Raw genomic sequence first — 17,000 nt, 5'->3', positions numbered from 1 at the left:
AGCTGGGCGTTATAGTCGCGTAAAACAACCCATTAACGGCCCCACCCCGCCCCGTTACCACGGGTGAGCCGCCCCCTCCCCCGGTGACCCTCGGGACAGCACAAGCACCGACACCACCACCACAGATTGAGACAAAGCAGCAGATAAAGGGTTTTTTCCCTGAAGAGATACGTTCTTTGCTGCACAAATGTGACCAGAAACGGGTTCTATGGCTTAGAAAAAGCGCCGGGAAGCTCGGAGGGGCCGCGGGGGACAGCCCGGGGACACGGCCTCTGTCCCCTCGCAGGTGCTGGTTTGTTTAACGTGACCGGGGCAGGCACAAGCTCTTCGGTCACCGGTGGCTTGGGCTGGTGTCCCCATCGGCTTCTGGGCAGGAGGCAGCGGGGCCAGAGCCTCCTCCCTCTTCCGAACACCCGTCCCTTGGGGAAAAGTGCAGCACGGCCCCTGTCCACACCGAACGTGCGCTGGGGGAACACGGGGGGTTAGCAAATCGTTAGTCTGTTATTTTAGGAAAGCGACACACAAGCAGCTGCCACACGTAGATGTTGTTTGCGGGACTCTACAGTTGTCACAGTCGATGTCTTATTGCCATTACATCTCGTACAAAACAGCGTCACTAGAAAGCTGGAGATGGAGATGAGCAGGTAACAAATGTTGCCGTGCACCGTTATGTCCACGAAAAGAGCGAAGGGTTTGCTTCTACCCGGAGCTGGGTATTGCTGGGAAAGAAGCAACTTGGATTCTGTGCACATCTGAGGAGCGGGGAATGGTTGTCTTAAATTAAATCCCAGACGCTAAGTCCGAGCGGAAAAAAATAACCCAAAAAATCACTCCCGTCCACCTGGTTACGCATCAGCACCCAAAGGTCGGCTTCAGGATTGTTCTCGGCGACACAAAGTCAGTCTGAGCGGTGGTCTCCGGAGATTTATTGTCTTGGGTGAGGAATTTTGGAGCAAGCAGCATCCTGGCAGACAGTGCAGGGTGATTGTGGAGCTATCACATCAACGTCTTTATGAATTACCAGTGTAGTTTATTTAAAATCCAAGCGAGGCTACAGAGTCACAAGTCACAGTGGTGTTCCCAGCCACGACCGGCTGTCACGTCACTCATACTCACGCAGGAGACGATCTAGAGAACTGTGCAAGGCTTCTCCTTCCAGGATCCCCCTCCTCGATGCGCAGTAGAAAACCAGAGGGAAGCAGCGGGATCGTTTACTGGCCCCGGGAGCCAGCGGGATCCAGCTGGTTCAGCTCAGACTGATCCAGAAGTTCAAAGTCATCCCCTTCCGCATCAGTGTCCAAATCCGAGCTGGCGGTTCGGAGATAAGTCTTTGTGCCTCTCTGGGGATTGTCGCTGCGCGAGGAGCTCGGCTGAGTGGCTCCCGACAGCGCCAGCTGTATCATCCCTCTGGTGACAAACCCGGCGATGTCGGTACTAAGATTGTGTACGGGTGGCAGCGCGCCGGCTTCTTCCTGGTCGTAAGGGAGGTGCAGATCTTCCGCTCCTTGCGGGCGGTAAGCCAGGCTTGGGATCCCGATGCTGGTGTCGTCTTCGTCATCTATGCCGGTCGCTTCTGGGTTTATGGATGGGAAGTCGGGGAGATCCCTGGCGAAAGATTCTTCTGGGTCACTGTGACCATCCAGGTCTAGAAGAGGACAAAGCGCTTTAAATCCACAGTACAAGCCAAACAAAGTGCCATCCAGCACAGAAAGACTCTTTCAATCTACTTGCTCTATGTGTTGCTGTTCACTTTCAATCTACAATGCTCTATGTGTTGCTGTTCACTTGTTACTTGAGGTCTCCAGCAGATCTGCAGAACCAAAGATTTCTGTAAAGGTAGATACTGTGGTGCTAGGTACCTTAATATCACGTACAAAAAGGGAGAGGAATTGGAATGGGGTAGAATTGCCTTCTCAATAGTGGCCAAGAAGGTCTGGGCCAGGGAAGCGACAAAGCACATTCATTCCTCCACTCTAACTTTTAAAAGTTAAAACTAGACCATAACTTAGACCAGAAAATTTATCTCACAAAAACCTTATCTTGCACTCCTAGGAAAATGTCATCATTGTGCTAAAAAGGCGGATTCTGAAGAAACCCCCATGCAGAAGATGCACTATTCGTGTCACGTTAAACGCCAAATACCAAATACCGCACAGCAGAGAAATTGCCAATGCTCAGCATCCCACACCTCCCAGAAAGCACCCATGTCCTCTCACCTTCTGATCCCTCCGTCAGGGGAGTCTGGCCCCTCGAAAGGTTAAATATCCCGTTCTCAGTGTAGGAAACCTCAGCATCCGAATGCTCCGAGTCAGAAATGGTCAGTTCCTTGGCAACCACAGAGTCATCCAGCTTTGAAACAGCAGATAATAATGGAAAACATCAATACTGGAAAGCTTATTCCCGGGCCTCAAGACAAAACACACAATCCAGTGGCCACCAGTTAAACCCAGTCCTCATGGGAGGCTCATTTCATACATCGCTGCCCAGCCTGTAGTTGGAACAAGCAGCGCTGGACATACTTGAGTGAGACAGAGTAGAAAGAGCTCTCTAAAATGACAATATTTTCATCTGGTTTTTCAGCACAACTCTGCTACAAGGTGCTGCGCACAGGGCCACACGCTGCGTGTCCACAGAACACAGAGGGTTTGTTCTATTCAGCTGAGCTCTTCTATTCCAGAGGCACTTTTTTACCTTGGGACAGAAGGCGGCGAGCTCCTCCTCGCTGTCACTCGCATCATCCGCATCCTCCTGACGAAGCGCTCGGCGCCGCACTGCCACAAACCAGAGTCAGAGCTCGTTACTGCTGCTAGGACAGGGATCTGTACAGAATCAGCCTTACCCGGAGCAGAAAACCCCTGAACTGGCAAGCTCAGACACAACATAACACAACATGCTTTGTTCCACGGCAGAGCAACGCGATATTTCTGATTTGGGCTGCTACAGAGCGTTTGCTGAGAGGAACATGTTTAGCAGCTGCTTTGCAGGAGTCCCTCCTCCTTTTTTCAGCGCAATAGGGAACACGCAGTTCTGGCAGCTGAGAAACGGAGCGGGAGAAGCTCACACCTTCCCAAAAGAGCTATTTCCATCCCAAAGCGAGTGGCCGGTATTTGCCGAGGGCGCTGGAGCGACCGCCGCGCCCCACGCGCAGCCCCGGCTCGCTCCAAAACCAGGAGCTCGAGTCACTGAGTCACTTACGTTGCTTCTCTCGCTGCTTTGAGATCACGTAGCCTCGAACGCTGAAATCCAGCCGCTGCAGAGCTGGCTCCAGCTTCCCGTACACGCGCTGGCCCAGCCTGTGGTACACGGCGAGGGGCCACAGCAGCAGGAAGAGCACTGAGGTAAGCGGGAACGCAGATTAGAAGTTCGTTCAGCCTGGCAAACATCCCGCAAGATCTGAGTACCGAAGGCAGCGCTGTGGGAGGCATCGGTGCAATCACCGCTGCCCATTTAACAAAATTCACCAGCCAACCTATTAGCGCTCAGATCTATAGTTATTAAGCACTTAAACATGTTCTCTCTGGACCAGAGACCTTAGAGTCCTGGTCAAGAACCACCACACTGCAGGCAGGATGGATTATTTTCAGTTTTCAAGCAGTTTACACAAGCTTTTTGTTTGAGCAGAAGAGCCTCAGCCCTCGGACGTTCAGATCCCGCTCATCTCTACCCCTTTTCACTTTGTACTGGCACAGAGATCGACTTACACAGCAAGTAGGAGAGCAAGAGTCCGGGGATGTACCGGCCCAGCACGGCCAGGAACGTGAAGACTCCACATGCTAGAAGGCAAAACTGAAGACACGGGAGACAGTGAGTGTCCAGGGTTAAGCAGCAGATTCGCTCAGTTCTTGAGTTTCACCACCTTCAGTGTCAAAAATTTCTTCCCCATGTCCAGCCTGAATCTCCCTCCTTTAGTTTAAACCATCACCCCTCGTGCTGTCACAACAGGCCCTGCTCAAAAGGCTGAGGCTAAAGACAGAACCGTTCGAGGTGGAAAGGACAGGGATGCTACCACCACGGTACGGGTTCCTCTTTGCATAAGCCTCAAAAAAAAGAAGAAAAATTTAAAAAAAGAAGCTTGCCACACTTTCTCAAACTGTTAAAATCCAAGGAGGGAGATGAGCTTGACAAACACTTCAAAAACCTCCGGGAGGAGCAGCCACATTTACACTTCACTAGTGCACCCAACGTGCCGACACTCGTTTTCTCCTCCCTCCTCCACAACCTGATTATTCTGCCGGTGCTTTCTACTCCTCTCCACCACGTAACCGGCGTGGTGGTGGTGTTGTGGGAGAGCTCCCGCGGTAACGCCCCACGGCTCAGAGGATCCCCGTGCTCAGCGCAGGCTCCGCACCAACCATTTGATTTGCCCACGTCTGTACATTCTCACCTTCCCAGGGTTTTGCCGCTTGAAAACGAAGAGATTACTCAAGAAGCTGGTCGCAGCCACCCATCCTTCGGCCAAATGGTGACAGAGTTCCGGCACTCCCAGCAGCCGAGGGTGAACGTAGCCCCAGCTGCAGCGAAGAATTCAGGTATTACTGCATCAGCGTCAGTGCAGAAGTCACCGGTTACAAACCCTCATCCCAGCATGACCTTCTCCTCTCCCCCAGCCGCTGGGCTCTAGAGACGAGGCTCAGTCTCAACACACCCCCTTGCCAAAAGCAGCGCTTCTACAGGCACCCCGGTTCTCCCCCAGCAGCTAAGGAGCAGTAATTTCAGTCCTCCAGTGTCTCAGCTTAACCAGTTTCCACGCTACTGGAGGGAAAGGGCAGCGCAGAATGAAATTCAGCGAATCTATGTGCTTTCTCTGCATTTATTTGGGCAGCTGCAACCCCCAAGAATTCAGCGTGAGGCTTACAAGCAGCCTTGTACCTTAATTAATATATTTGGTTACTCATCTTTGGCACGTTCTATTAGTGCTTCTTAACTGCTAGTCACAAGTATTTGAAGGCTGGGAAGAGCAATTCCTTTTGTACCTGGGCCTCTTGCAAAATAAAATAAAATAAATAAATAGTCATTTGGCAGCAGCTCAAGTGATTTAATCAGGAGCTAAAGATCCAGAGCACAGAAGGTGTGTCCAGAGAGTGGAGGGTGTTATTAGGAAGCCAACACCCCAACATTTCTCAACCCTTTATTAGCACTGCAGTCAGATCCTAACTATGCAGCAACTCCTGGGACTCCTGGTAAATGTTCCCTAGGGAGTCTCAAAACACCCTGTTATTTTTTAAAAAATGATGTTTTCCTGCTACTGAAAGGTGATACAAGAGGAATTGCTTCTGGGGCAGCACCTCTAAGCGAGGGGTGCCGGGGCGAAGTGGCCGGGGAAGTTTTACAACACTCAAGCAAGAGTTACTGGAGGTCAGTACGAGGCAAAAATTACGTATAATACAACATAATGGCTTGAGCAAGTAAAGAACTTGTCACAACAGCTTGACAGAGCCCAGGGCTCCATCAGCTCCTCCTCCCCTTCCCTTGCTGCTCTAAGGAGCCAAAGTTACAAGCACGTGCAAGTGATAATGACACAGTATCACAATAAGCACCAAAAAGCAGAGGATTCAATTAGTTTCCTACCTCTCATTGTCTAATTCGTCAGGTCTCGCCACTAAAATATTAAGAACAGACACTACATTAGTTGCAAGGAATTTGCCATGAGAACGCTTAGCTCTCGGGATTTAAGTAAAGCTTTAATGAGCTGGGGAATACCTGGAAAAGGCATTAATTAAGAACTGGAGGCGCATCACTCCATAATGCATTCTGAACGTGTACGTATGATAGTACAAGGCTGCAAGAGAGTCTCCTCAGTATTTGTTGGACATTGTCTGGAAAGCCGCTCTGGTATAGTGACGGGTATTGGCAAACAAATCCCACTTTTGCCTCCCTCTCTTCCCCTGCACACCCCAGACAGCGAAGAACAACAGTTTATGTACAGAGACGCACCAGAGATTTAAGTTCTTTGATACTTTCTCACCCAGGCTGGGATTTGAAAAGCGACGTGGGAATATCTCAGTTATCCCGGCAAATAGAAACCAAGGATCTGAGGGATCTAGACAGACATTTCCTCAGCACTTCAGCTGCAGAGCCGGAGCCAAGCTGCTGCTAGAAACCGAGAACAGCTCCAGCGCCTTCCCGAGGCATCTGGAGAACAGGAGCTGAAGCAGAAACTGGGAGCTGTACGTGCTGGTGAGCGAGGAAGCGCCTCTGGGAGCACACAAACCAGCCACGCCGCTTCAAATCCAACCGGCCACGCAGAGCCAGCGACACCCTGAGCTGCCAAGAGCGCTTATATTCATATTCATGTCACAAACGATCGCTAGAACTGCTGCGTTTACTGAAAGCTCTAGACTAACTTCATTAGCAGCCATTAAGCTGTCTCTCCTACAACACAAAGCTGGTTTATTACAGATTCTGAGAAGAAACCCACATGTATTCCACACACGCTTCAACTCCTCGCTCTCGTACCGAATGCTCGGAAGGTGAATCACCACGTCAAAACCTGCGCTGGTTCACGTACGCCAGATGGTTCAAGACTATGAGACAAAGACCAGTGTCACGAGCATGAAAAGCTGCTCTTATGTTTATTTAGGTTTGGATTCTCCTAAGGTGCCTGCAGTTCTTGCCTGCTCCTAGGCTCACAAAACAAAAACTCCAGGATTTTCACTATTTAACTCCAGGCGGGGCTGAGCGTTTACACCTCTAGGGCTAAAAGCAGCGCTGGATTTGATGGTATCAACTCAAATGTTGCAACTTACCTCCAATTTCAGGCCAGATTCTTCTCTTCCACTGATCTAGGCAAACTACTATGATAAGTGTGAGCGCGACCAGGAACAGCAAACGGAGAGAAGTCAGAGCAAAAAACCTACGGGGAAGAAACAAACAGAGCGGGACTTACCAGATCTGGGATAACAAATGGGATAACGCAAACCAACTCAGAACGAAATCGGTCGTTCAGTAAGGGTTGCTGCCAGAGAAAAGCGCTAATCGCTCAGCACCCAGCCTGGCAGGGGCTTATCAGGCAGATGCCATTGAGCAGCTTTAGGGAGCTGCTCGTGTCGCTTCTGGCAGGACAGCCCCGCTTTCCAGAGCCAAGCAGAACCTGCTCCGCTGTTCCCAGAATAGTTTGGGTCATTAGTTTTATGTTTCCAGGTTCCTTTTCTGCTGAATCCCAGGGTGGTTGGGTTGCAGGGACCCTGCAGATCCCCAGCCCTGCTCACGCAGGGTCACAGAGCAGATCACACAGGATCCCAGGGGGTTTGAATGTCTCAGAGAAGGAGACTCCACACCCGCTCTGGGCAGCCTGGGCCAGGCTCTGGCACCGCAAAGGGAAGAAGTTTCTCCTCCTGTTCAGATGGAGCCTCCTGTGCTTCAGTCTGTGCCCGTTGCCCCTCACCCTGGCGTTGGGCACCACCGAACAGAGTCTGGTCCATCTGACACCCACCCTGGGATATGGATCAGCACAAAGCTCAGAGCAGTTTCCAGGCCGGTGTTGGGGTCCCAGCTCATCCACAAACCGTGCAGGGGAACGGGCGGCTCGGCTGGGGGAGGCTCCTCCCGGGGCACTCGCTCTCCGGGTCCCGGTGAAGGGGGTCGCGGAGTCGTGACCGACGGCAGAAGGACCGGTGGACAAGGCACCGGCTCCTCCTGCCCCCCAAGCCCCGCCGCCACGGGGGAGCCCAAACGCCCCGCAGCGCCCGCGGGGCAACCGACCGGGGGCTGCGTGGCCCCGCGGACCCTCCGGGGCGTCGGCGCGACCGGCACAGGCCCCTCCCGCCCCCCCGGCCCGCGCCCCGCCGCCCCCGCTCACCAGAAGAGGCCGTGAACCGCCGCCCAGCACAGCGCGCTGCGGCCCGGCCGCTCCCACACCAGCGCGGCCTGCGCGGCGCTCAGCAGCGGCTCGTAAGGCCCCAGGCGGGCCCGCAGCGCCGCGCTCAGCTCCTGCACCCGCCGCTGCCGCTCGCCGGTCCCGCCGGGCCCCGCCGCCGCCATCGCTCCCTCACGGCATCAACATCCGCCGCCCGGCCGCCGCCGACATGGCGGCCCCCGCCGCCGCCGGAAGTAAGGCCGCGCTGGCCGCCGCCATCTTGGGGCAGGCGCGGCCGTTACCGTTTGCTAGGACGCATGCGCGTTGCCGGGGCGCCTGGAGGGGCGGTGGCGAGGGGAGGGGGGGAGAGCGGCGCTGTCCCGGAAGTGCGCTCGCGCGCACGCGCAGTGCCGTTGGCGCCGGGCGGGAGACGCGGCGGGAGCAGCGGGCGGAGGAACGGGAGCGGAGCGGAGCCCTGGGCCGCCATGCCGCGGGAGATCATCACCCTGCAGCTGGGCCAGTGCGGCAACCAGAGTGAGTGAGTGGGCGGGCGGGCGGCGCGGCGGGCCGGGCCGAGCCGGGGGGCGCGCGCTCCGGGCGGGGCCGGGATGCTGTGGGGGGCGTGGGAGTGGCCTCCTGAGTTGGGGCGTGGGTTGAAGAGGGGGCGGGGTTTGCAGAAGGGGCGGGGTCTGGTCAGCCCGGGGCGGGGCCTGCCGGACCGGGGCCGCTCCGGGCACAATCCCGGGGCTCCGGGCATCCGGGCACAATCCCGGGGCCCCGGCCCCGTTCCCGGCCCGTCTGACCGGCCGCGTCTCCCCGCAGTCGGGTTCGAGTTCTGGAAGCAGCTCTGTGCCGAGCACGGCATCAGCCCCGAGGGCATCGTGGAGGAGTTCGCCACCGAGGGCACCGACCGCAAGGACGTCTTCTTCTACCAGGTACTGCCCGGGACGTGGAACGGGCACACGGTGTGGCGGGATGCGCCATCACTTGGCACCAGGTTGCTCCGTGCCTGGAGTGCCCCAGCCCTGGAGACACCCCAGGCCAGGCTGGACGGGGCTCTGAGCACCGTGAGCTGGTGCAGATGTCCCTGCTCATGGCAGGGGGGCACTGGGGGAGCTTTACGGTCCCTTCAACCCAAACCATTCCCTGGTGCAGGGGGGCAGGGTGGCTGTGACCGCTGCAGCTCCCACACCAGCCCCCCTAGTTCAGGGACTGGTGGGGTGACACTGGTTTGAGCAGCAGCCCCAGCCAAGCGCCTGCTGCCTGTGCGCTGCCTGTGCTGCCTGTGCTGCCTGTGCGCTGCCTGCGCGCTGCCTGTGCGCTGCCTGCGCTCCAGTTTCTGGAAATGGATGTGTTGTGGAGGCAGAACCGCGCGGCTGAGGCTGCCATAGATACCACCTTACGTAAAGGCCGCCCCCGCTCCGCCTGCCCAGCGTTCAGGACACGCTCTGGGCGCATGAAACCGCTGCGTTACGGGCTGGCCGTACATAACGAGTTCCCTTCCTCCTCCTCCTCCTCCTCCCGGCTGTGCCGCACGCTGCCGCGGCCAGGGGGTGGCACACACACTCGCGGTTTCTTTTGCAAATAAGAAGCGGCTTTTGCATCGTGACCTCCCTGCTCCTCGTTACAGGCGGACGATGAGCACTACATCCCCCGAGCGGTGCTGCTGGACCTGGAGCCCCGAGTCATCCACTCCATCCTCAACTCGCCATACGCCAACCTCTACAACCCGGAGAACATCTACCTGTCGGAGCACGGAGGGGGAGCTGGGAACAACTGGGCCAGTGGCTTCTCGCAGGTAACAGCTCCTGGGTGCAAACGCACGTCAGCTCGTTAATCTTGAGGCTTTGTCGTGGCTTTGTCGTGTCACGGTTTCTGAAGAACACCTCGTCATTCAGCAGGGACTTAATTCTGACACTTGGTGGCACCCTGGGCGCAGGGTCACGTTGTGAATCTGACTTGGCTTCACACCAGGCTCCAGCAGCTCTGCTCCATTTTCTGTGGGAAAGGAACAAACCTTGGTCTGGTCTTTCTTGCAGGGAGAAAAAATCCACGAAGATATTTTTGACATCATAGACAGAGAGGCCGATGGCAGCGACAGTCTGGAAGTGAGTAAACCGGGGGATTTGGAGCCGACTGCCCTGCTGGCTGTTTTCAGAGCCAGGCTGCTGTTGTGTAAGGTCGAGCTCAGCCCCTTGATGTGCTCAGACGTCCTCAGCTCCCTCTGGGTGCCAAGCAGAGGGCACGTAGAGAGGGCAACTGGGGAAAGGAGGTCTGGCCCATCACTACATCTGCCAGGCTTCCCCAGAAATCCTCGTTGTTCTTCTGCCGCAAATGCAGGAAGAGTTGTGGGCATTACGGTGCTTTTTGCTTTCCACCATTGAGATCCGTGGAGTGAGCGCAGGCTTACTTCATTTTCTCTGCAGCCGGGTTAAAAGGGCACTAGTGGTTCGGAGGACTCGTCGGCTGCTTTGTCCTGTGCCCCTGGCCGGACTTTGGCCACTGTCGCTGTAAATTTTCTCTGCACGGACAGACAGGGCTCCCCGGTGCTTGTGTCAGGCTGTCACACGGCAACAGGGGAAGGGAAAATGCCATCATAACAAATGATTCGGCAGAAGATCCAAGAGCCCGTTTTGGGATCTGCCCTCAAGGCAGGTAGAGGGAGCTTGGTAGAAGTTTGGGGATGGTGTGAAGGGCCCGGGAAGGCACTGAGAACCTGCATTTTGTGCGACCGACTGGACTCTGAAGGTCACGTTGGAGCTGTTTTGGGGCGGGAGGAATCCAGGGGGATCCTGAGCAGCCGTTGCGCTCTGTGGCGTGTGCCGGATTGCAGAAGTGGCCTGAGGAGCGCGTGGCTGTCGCTGTGGTCTGCAGGAGCCGCGACAAACCTCCCGTCCATCCGCGGGTGGCAGCTCCGCACTCTCCCCTGTCGCAGGCAGGGTTTTCGCCCTGGTTGGTGACTCTCTGCTTTTTCTGGACACCCGCGTTCTGCTTCCTTCCAGGGCTTTGTGCTTTGCCATTCCATTGCCGGCGGAACGGGCTCCGGGCTGGGCTCCTACCTCCTGGAGAGGCTCAATGACAGGTGAGCGTTCAGCTTTGTCCCTTCTTCCCTGGCGGCAGAGTCTGGCCCAGCCCGGGCACCCGGCCAAAACGGGGAGCTGGGGAGCGCTGACTCAGAGCCGCCGCCCCCACCCAAACACTCTTGTGCAATCCCTGGCGCGCCGCCCGGGGAAGGGACGGCTCCCGATACGCCTGGGGACTCCAGAGGCTCTGAAACGGGACTCGTGCTGTCCAAACTCTGCTTTTCCTCAGCGGTTTTTATCAGGCAGCTGCCTCTCGACACCCCGAGTGCGCAGGGGAGGGTGGGAGGCTCCGGCTGCGCGCTCTGAGCTGCCGTCCCTGCCTGTTGGAGCTTGCAGCCTCTTGAAAAGGCTCGTAAGCAGCTGTTTAATCAGCCTGCGGATGGCTCAGCCTCGCCTGTAGCTCCGTCTGGCAGCCGGTTCCTGCGCTGCTGGGGTAGGCACTGCCGGGACAAATCCTCTGCCTCCCCAGGAGCCAACTCTGGCACGTAGCGCCGGTGACTCACTGCTGTCCCGAGCCCTGGAGACCGTGAACGGAGCCGGTGGGAGGAGAGAGCGCCGGCTCGGTGCTGTTAACGCTTGCGGTGGCCGGGCTTTTCCCCCCAGGTATCCCAAGAAGCTGGTAGAGACCTACTCGGTTTTCCCAAACCAGGATGAGATGAGCGATGTTGTCGTCCAGCCGTACAACTCGCTGCTGACGCTAAAGAGGCTGACACAGAACGCTGACTGCGTGGTAAGGGCCCTGCTGCGTGTCGCGCCAGTGGTGCTGCCACCTCCTGCGCAGCAGACGTGTCCCCAGCGCTGAAAACACAGTAGATTTGCTGGGACAAATGCTCTGGCTGCGGGACGAGTGCCGCAGCAGCCAGTGAAGCCCCAGGCGCCGCAGCGAGTGCATCCCCCGTCCAAAAGGACTGAGCAGATGTGGTGGCTCCAAATTCTGCCCCTCTGCTCTGCTGAGACCCCCCTGCAGTGCTGGTCCAGCTCTGGGTCCTCAGCACAGGACGCACATGGACCTGCTGGAGAGGGGCCAGAGGAGCCCCAGGAATGATCCGAGGGATGACGGGGACTCTGCGCTAACCCCAGCTTAGCTGTCCGGTTTGCTGTTCTGCCGCCGGCATCCAGCACCTTCTCCCCCGGCGGCAGGGACTGGCTGCAGTTCCCCCGCAGAGCTCTGCTGCAACCTCCAGCACCCGCAACCGCAGCCAAGCAGCATCTTCACCCTTCACCAGGGCCTTCCGTCAGTCCTAACCAAGCTGCTGCTCGTCTCTCCCAGCTTATCTCTGCGCGTTGCAGGGCACAAGGAGCTGCTGGGGCTGAAGGTTGCCGCAAGGTGCTGGCTCAGAGGCTCTTGGGGAGAGCGCTGGGGAGCGCAGCCAAGGTGGGAGGGAGGGAAGAGCCTCCATTGACAGTGTCGGTTACGCTCTGCAGATGAGTCAGCTCGTGGTTTCCAGTGTCTGCCACCTGCCGCCAAGGGCTCTGCCTGGCTGCGGCACTTGGGGACGATGCTGGGTGATCTGGTGCCCTTGGACATGTGGCTGAGCCTCCCAGGCTCCACACAGAACTGGTTTTACTCTTGCAGGTGGTTCTGGACAACACGGCTTTGAATCGGATCGCGACAGACCGGCTGCACATTCAGAACCCGTCGTTCTCGCAGATCAACCAGCTGGTGAGAAGGGCTCTGCCCTCAGGAGAGGCCGGCGTGGGGTCTGTGATTCGGTTTGAACCTGCTCCATGGGCTGGGTGCAGTGATGGGCAGCCTGGAGCTGTGAACAAGGGTCCTCTGCCCTTCCCTGGGGTGACCTACAGAGATAATGTGGGGTCTGGAGCATCTTTCTGGTGAGGAAAGGCTGTTGAGCTGGAGAAGAGAAGCTGAGAGGGATCTGCTCAATGGGATCAGTATCCCAGGGTGGGTGTCAGATGGACCAGACTGTTCAGTGGTGCCCAACGCCAGGGTGAGGGGCAACGGGCACAGACTGAAACACAGGAGGCTCCATCTGAACACGAGGAGAAACTTCTGTCCTTTGCGGTGCCAGAGCCTGGCCCAGGCTGCCCAGAGCGGGTGTGGAGTCTCCTTCTCTGAGACATTCAAACCCCTGGGATCCTGTGTGATCTGCTCTGTGACCCTGTGTGAGCAGGGCTGGGGATCTACAGGGGTCCCCGCAACCCAGCCACTCTGTCATTCTGTGTGACCTCCATGGGGACACTCCACAGCCACGCAGTGACAGGGACACTGACTTGGCCTCTCCCCCAGGTCTCCACCATCATGTCCGCCAGCACCACCACGCTCAGGTATCCTGGTTACATGAACAACGACCTCATCGGGCTGATCGCCTCGCTCATCCCCACCCCCCGGCTGCATTTCCTCATGACGGGCTACACGCCGCTCACCACGGACCAGTCGGTAAGGCCGCCCGCCAGGCACTCCACCCTTCCCCGAGGGCCGGAGGAGCCGCCACGCTCACCTCGTGCCATCCGTCAGTCCCACGGGCTCGCTGCGAGCTGTAATCGCGTGTTCCGAATCCCAGAGCCGTGTGTCCGCGCCACGCGACAGCCGCCTGCGATATGAGTCAGGTGTGAGCAGGCAGCTGTGCTTGTGCTGAGCTACCTGCTGCGCGTGTCAGGACCGCTGCGGCAGCTTTGGGAGAGCTGACGGTGTCCGAGCTGACAAAAATCCACCCTTAGAAACAATCAGAGCGACCCCAGCGGTGGCCCTGCCAGTTCTGCAACCACCAGGGGGGCTTGGGGCAGAACACATTGTCACAGCAAGACTGATCGTGGGCTCCAGGTATCAGCCCCTTCCCGGGGTGTGATCTGTGTTCTGGGAGGAAATTGCACCCCCGGCTGCACCAAACGCTACCACTTGTGTTTAGCCAATGCCCCCCCGGCCCCCCCGGTGTAAGTGGGGCGGTTGCGGTTGGCGAGGCGCTCACCTGCGTCGGCCGCGTCTCCGTTCCGCGGGAGCTCACAGCTGCTGTTCTCCTCTCCTCGCCTGCGTTTCCTCAGGATGTTACTCAGAGGAGCAAATCTGAAAAACTGCTGGCTCTGAAAAGGGTATCGAGTTTGTGATCTGTCCTCCCAGGGAGGAGTGCGGTGCCTCAGTAGGGAGTGACCCCTCTCCTGTCCCCCAGCAGCGGAACAGGACACAAGTTTGACGGCAAAAACATGAAATGCGTCCCTGGAGCGTTGCCCCAGCCCTTGTTGTGCTGCTGGGGGGGACACAGCTCAACCCCCTCGTGTCGGAGCATCCGCCAACGCGGTTCTCAGCCTGGCCGTGCCTGTTGTGTGGCTTTGGGGTTGCCCTCTCCTGCATGTGGCTTTGCATGTGGCTCCATCCCCGGGGCGAGAGCTTCCCCACCAGCTGCCCTCCGCTCCCGTGTGCGTGTGTGCGGCGGGGGGGACGAGGGAGCAGCACGCCGGCTCCTTCTGACCCCTGGCTGGCGTTCGCAGGTGGCCAGCGTGAGGAAAACCACAGTCCTGGATGTGATGAGGAGATTGCTGCAGCCAAAAAACGTGATGGTGTCCACAGGGCGAGACAGGCAGACCAACCATTGCTACATCGCCATCCTCAACATCATCCAGGGGGAGGTGGATCCCACGCAGGTGAGCGCCCACGCTCAGGTGCTGATGGGAACGGTGTGTCCTGCCAGGGAAGGGCATGGTTATAGAACTGTTGAATAGTTTGGGTTGAAGGGACCTCCAAAGCGCATCCAGTCCCCCCCTGCCATGAGCATCTTCACCAGCTCAGGGTGCTCAGAGCCCCGTCCAGCCTGGCCTGGGATGTCTCCAGGGATGGTTCATCTACCACCTCTCTGGGAACCTGGGCCAGGCTCTCACCACCCTCAGGGCAACAATTCCTTCCTCATGTCCAGCCTGAATCTCCCCTGTAGATTAAAACCATCACCCCTTGTCCTGTCACCCTGCTAAAAGGTGTGTTCCTGCGCTGTGTGGGGACCCTTGGGCGAGACTGGGTGGCACCTGGGAACCGGCCCTGGTCTTGGGGACAGGCTGCTGGTCCCTTGATATGAGGAACCTCCCTTGAAATCCACCTTTCCACAGCTGTCCATGATGTGAGGAGCAGCTCCCAGGTCTGCTGGGCCCAGGCTCCTTCCCCATCACGCCGCTGCCCCTTGCCGCTCTCATCCCCCAGGTTCACAAGAGTCTGCAGCGGATCCGGGAGAGGAAACTGGCCAACTTCATCCCCTGGGGTCCTGCCAGCATCCAGGTGGCGTTGTCCCGCAAGTCCCCTTACCTGCCGTCCGCACACCGTGTCAGCGGCCTCATGATGGCAAACCACACCAACATCTCCTCGGTGAGTGCCTTCCCCCTGTGTCACAGCCGCAGCTCATGTCTTTTCAGTCACAAATGCATCTTCTCTGGGCTTTTCACAAAGCCACGCCGGGTCCTGCGGGTCAGGGGAGCGTGGGCAGCTCCGGGCTGGGACACAGTGTGGCTCAGGGCTGGTGGCCCGTCAGTCCTGCTGCACCCCGGTGCTGTTGTCCCAGGAACAGGACTCTGTGTAAATTTAAATGAGATATAAGGAAGAAATTCTTCCCCACGAGGGTGGGGAGGCCCTGGATCAGGCTGCCCAGAGAAGCTGTGGATGCCACATCCCTCGTAGTCCTCAAAGCCAGGTTGGATGGGGCTTGGAGCAGACAGGTTTAGTAGAAGATGTCCCTGCCCATGGCAGGGGGTTGCAATGAGCTCATCCTCAAGGTCCCTTCCAACTCAAACTGTTCGATGATTCTCGCCGGCCAAAGGCAGCCTTGGAAGCACAAGCTGATCCCGAACGCTGGCTGGGTGCAGGGCAGGAGCACCCAGGGGATTCCGTGGGGTTGGGGGGTGTCCTGCGAGGACATGGGGCAGTAGCTCTGACCTCTGCGCTGCTCTCCAGCTGTTTGAGCGGACGTGCCGGCAGTACGACAAGCTCCGCAAGCGGGAGGCTTTCCTGGAGCAGTTCCGCAAGGAGGACATCTTCAAGGACAACTTCGACGAGCTCGACAACTCCCGGGAGATCGTGCAGCAGCTGATTGACGAGTACCACGCCGCCACGCGCCCCGACTACATCTCCTGGGGCACGCAGGAGCAGTGAGCACTCTACCGGGGACGGCGGGGTCCCACGGCCACCTCCACGCACGCTGGCAGGGTTTCATCCCTGCTGCGCCCACGTTTAGCACCCTCAGTGCTGCCCGGCCGCCGTGGGGCCGTCACACCGGCTGCACACACACGCTGTGCTCCTCGGCGCCAGCAGCTCTGCGGGGAGCAGCGCTGTCCCCGGAGCCCCTTGTCAGGGGACAGGCTCCGCTCCACCGCCTGCCCTGGCCCAGGACAGGACTGGGGCAGCTGGGAGGGATAAATCCACCCGTGCGAGCAACACGCTCGGAGGAGAATGAGAGCAAACCCAGGGGCTTGGAAGGGGCTTGGCCCAAAGAGTTGGGTGTACGCAACCCCTGCGGCCAAAGGCTCGGTGTGGCTGAGCTAGTCCTTGCCCTGGGCAGGAGCCTCGTTCCTCCTTCGCCAGATCAGGCCTGGGGCACAGGCTCGGTGTGGCTGAGCTAGTCCTTGCCCTGGGCAGGAGCCTCGTTCCTCCTTCGCCAGATCAGGCCTGGGGCACAGGCTGTATCTATATTTTTGTAGGTTATTTTGCTTTAATAAAGGCTGTTCCTGCACTGACGCTGCCTCCACGGCTCCTGGAGCGAGCAGCCGAGCAGCGACGCAGCTGCAGCCGCCGCCAGGGCCAGCACTAGCCCAGCGGGCCAGCACTAGTCCAGCTGGCCGGCCCCGCTGCGCAGCCGCAGCCCGACCGTGTCCTGGCTCGGCGGGAGCGCAGAACCGGGGCCGCTGCTCCCCTGCACGTCCCGGGGGTGCGGGGCCAGCCCTGCCCCGGCTGGGAGCCACAGCAGCGACCGCTGCAGCAGAGCCAGAAATACCGGCAGGACCTGCCGGCGCGGCTGACCAGGGGCAGGAGGTGGCACCGCCCTGCCCGCGGAGCGCGCGGGTGCCCGCGTTAGCGTTTCACCACGGCTGGGGGGGCCCTGGCTGCTCTGGGATAGGAAGGACACTGGTTGGTGGCGATGGAGAGTGGGACAGACGGACACGGCCGCTCCGGCCCTGTGTGAGTCAGGGCG

General features: G+C 58.3%; 2 protein-coding genes across 4 annotated transcripts; one reads left to right on the top strand and one right to left on the bottom strand.

Moving 5' to 3' along the window:
* Nucleotides 1-126: 126 nt before the first annotated feature.
* RETREG3 (reticulophagy regulator family member 3) lies at nt 127-8,104 on the bottom strand. Of its 2 annotated transcripts, none has more exons than XM_065039358.1 (9): nt 7,799-8,104; nt 6,747-6,853; nt 5,569-5,599; nt 4,385-4,511; nt 3,702-3,786; nt 3,196-3,333; nt 2,692-2,774; nt 2,217-2,349; nt 127-1,645 (listed from the first exon to the last, which is right to left on the bottom strand). In XM_065039358.1, exons 1-9 carry the CDS (start codon nt 7,978-7,980, stop codon nt 1,212-1,214), a joined length of 1,320 nt encoding a protein of 439 aa, XP_064895430.1. In that variant the 5' UTR covers nt 7,981-8,104; the 3' UTR covers nt 127-1,211. The 2 variants fall into 2 exon arrangements, with proteins under 2 accessions (XP_064895430.1, XP_064895431.1); XM_065039359.1 differs by having other exon boundaries at nt 2,692-2,771; nt 7,799-8,102.
* A 76-nt stretch (nt 8,105-8,180) lies between these two features.
* Nucleotides 8,181-16,545, top strand: TUBG1 (tubulin gamma 1). Of its 2 annotated transcripts, XM_065039320.1 has the most exons (12): nt 8,181-8,329; nt 8,618-8,730; nt 9,426-9,593; nt 9,835-9,903; nt 10,798-10,877; nt 11,482-11,608; nt 12,455-12,541; nt 13,127-13,276; nt 14,323-14,475; nt 15,023-15,184; nt 15,767-16,411; nt 16,489-16,545. In XM_065039320.1, the coding sequence occupies exons 1-11, from the start codon at nt 8,281-8,283 to the stop codon at nt 15,962-15,964; spliced, it is 1,356 nt and encodes a 451-aa protein (XP_064895392.1). In that variant the 5' UTR covers nt 8,181-8,280; the 3' UTR covers nt 15,965-16,411; nt 16,489-16,545. The 2 variants fall into 2 exon arrangements, with proteins under 2 accessions (XP_064895392.1, XP_064895391.1); XM_065039319.1 differs by lacking the exon at nt 8,181-8,329 and having other exon boundaries at nt 8,389-8,730.
* The last annotated feature ends 455 nt before the right edge of the window (nt 16,546-17,000 follow it).

Source organism: Columba livia, chromosome 23, assembly GCF_036013475.1.
Source record: "Columba livia isolate bColLiv1 breed racing homer chromosome 23, bColLiv1.pat.W.v2, whole genome shotgun sequence".
Classification (NCBI taxonomy): domain Eukaryota; kingdom Metazoa; phylum Chordata; class Aves; order Columbiformes; family Columbidae; genus Columba; species Columba livia.
This window is presented reverse-complemented; position numbering and strand designations above follow the sequence as displayed.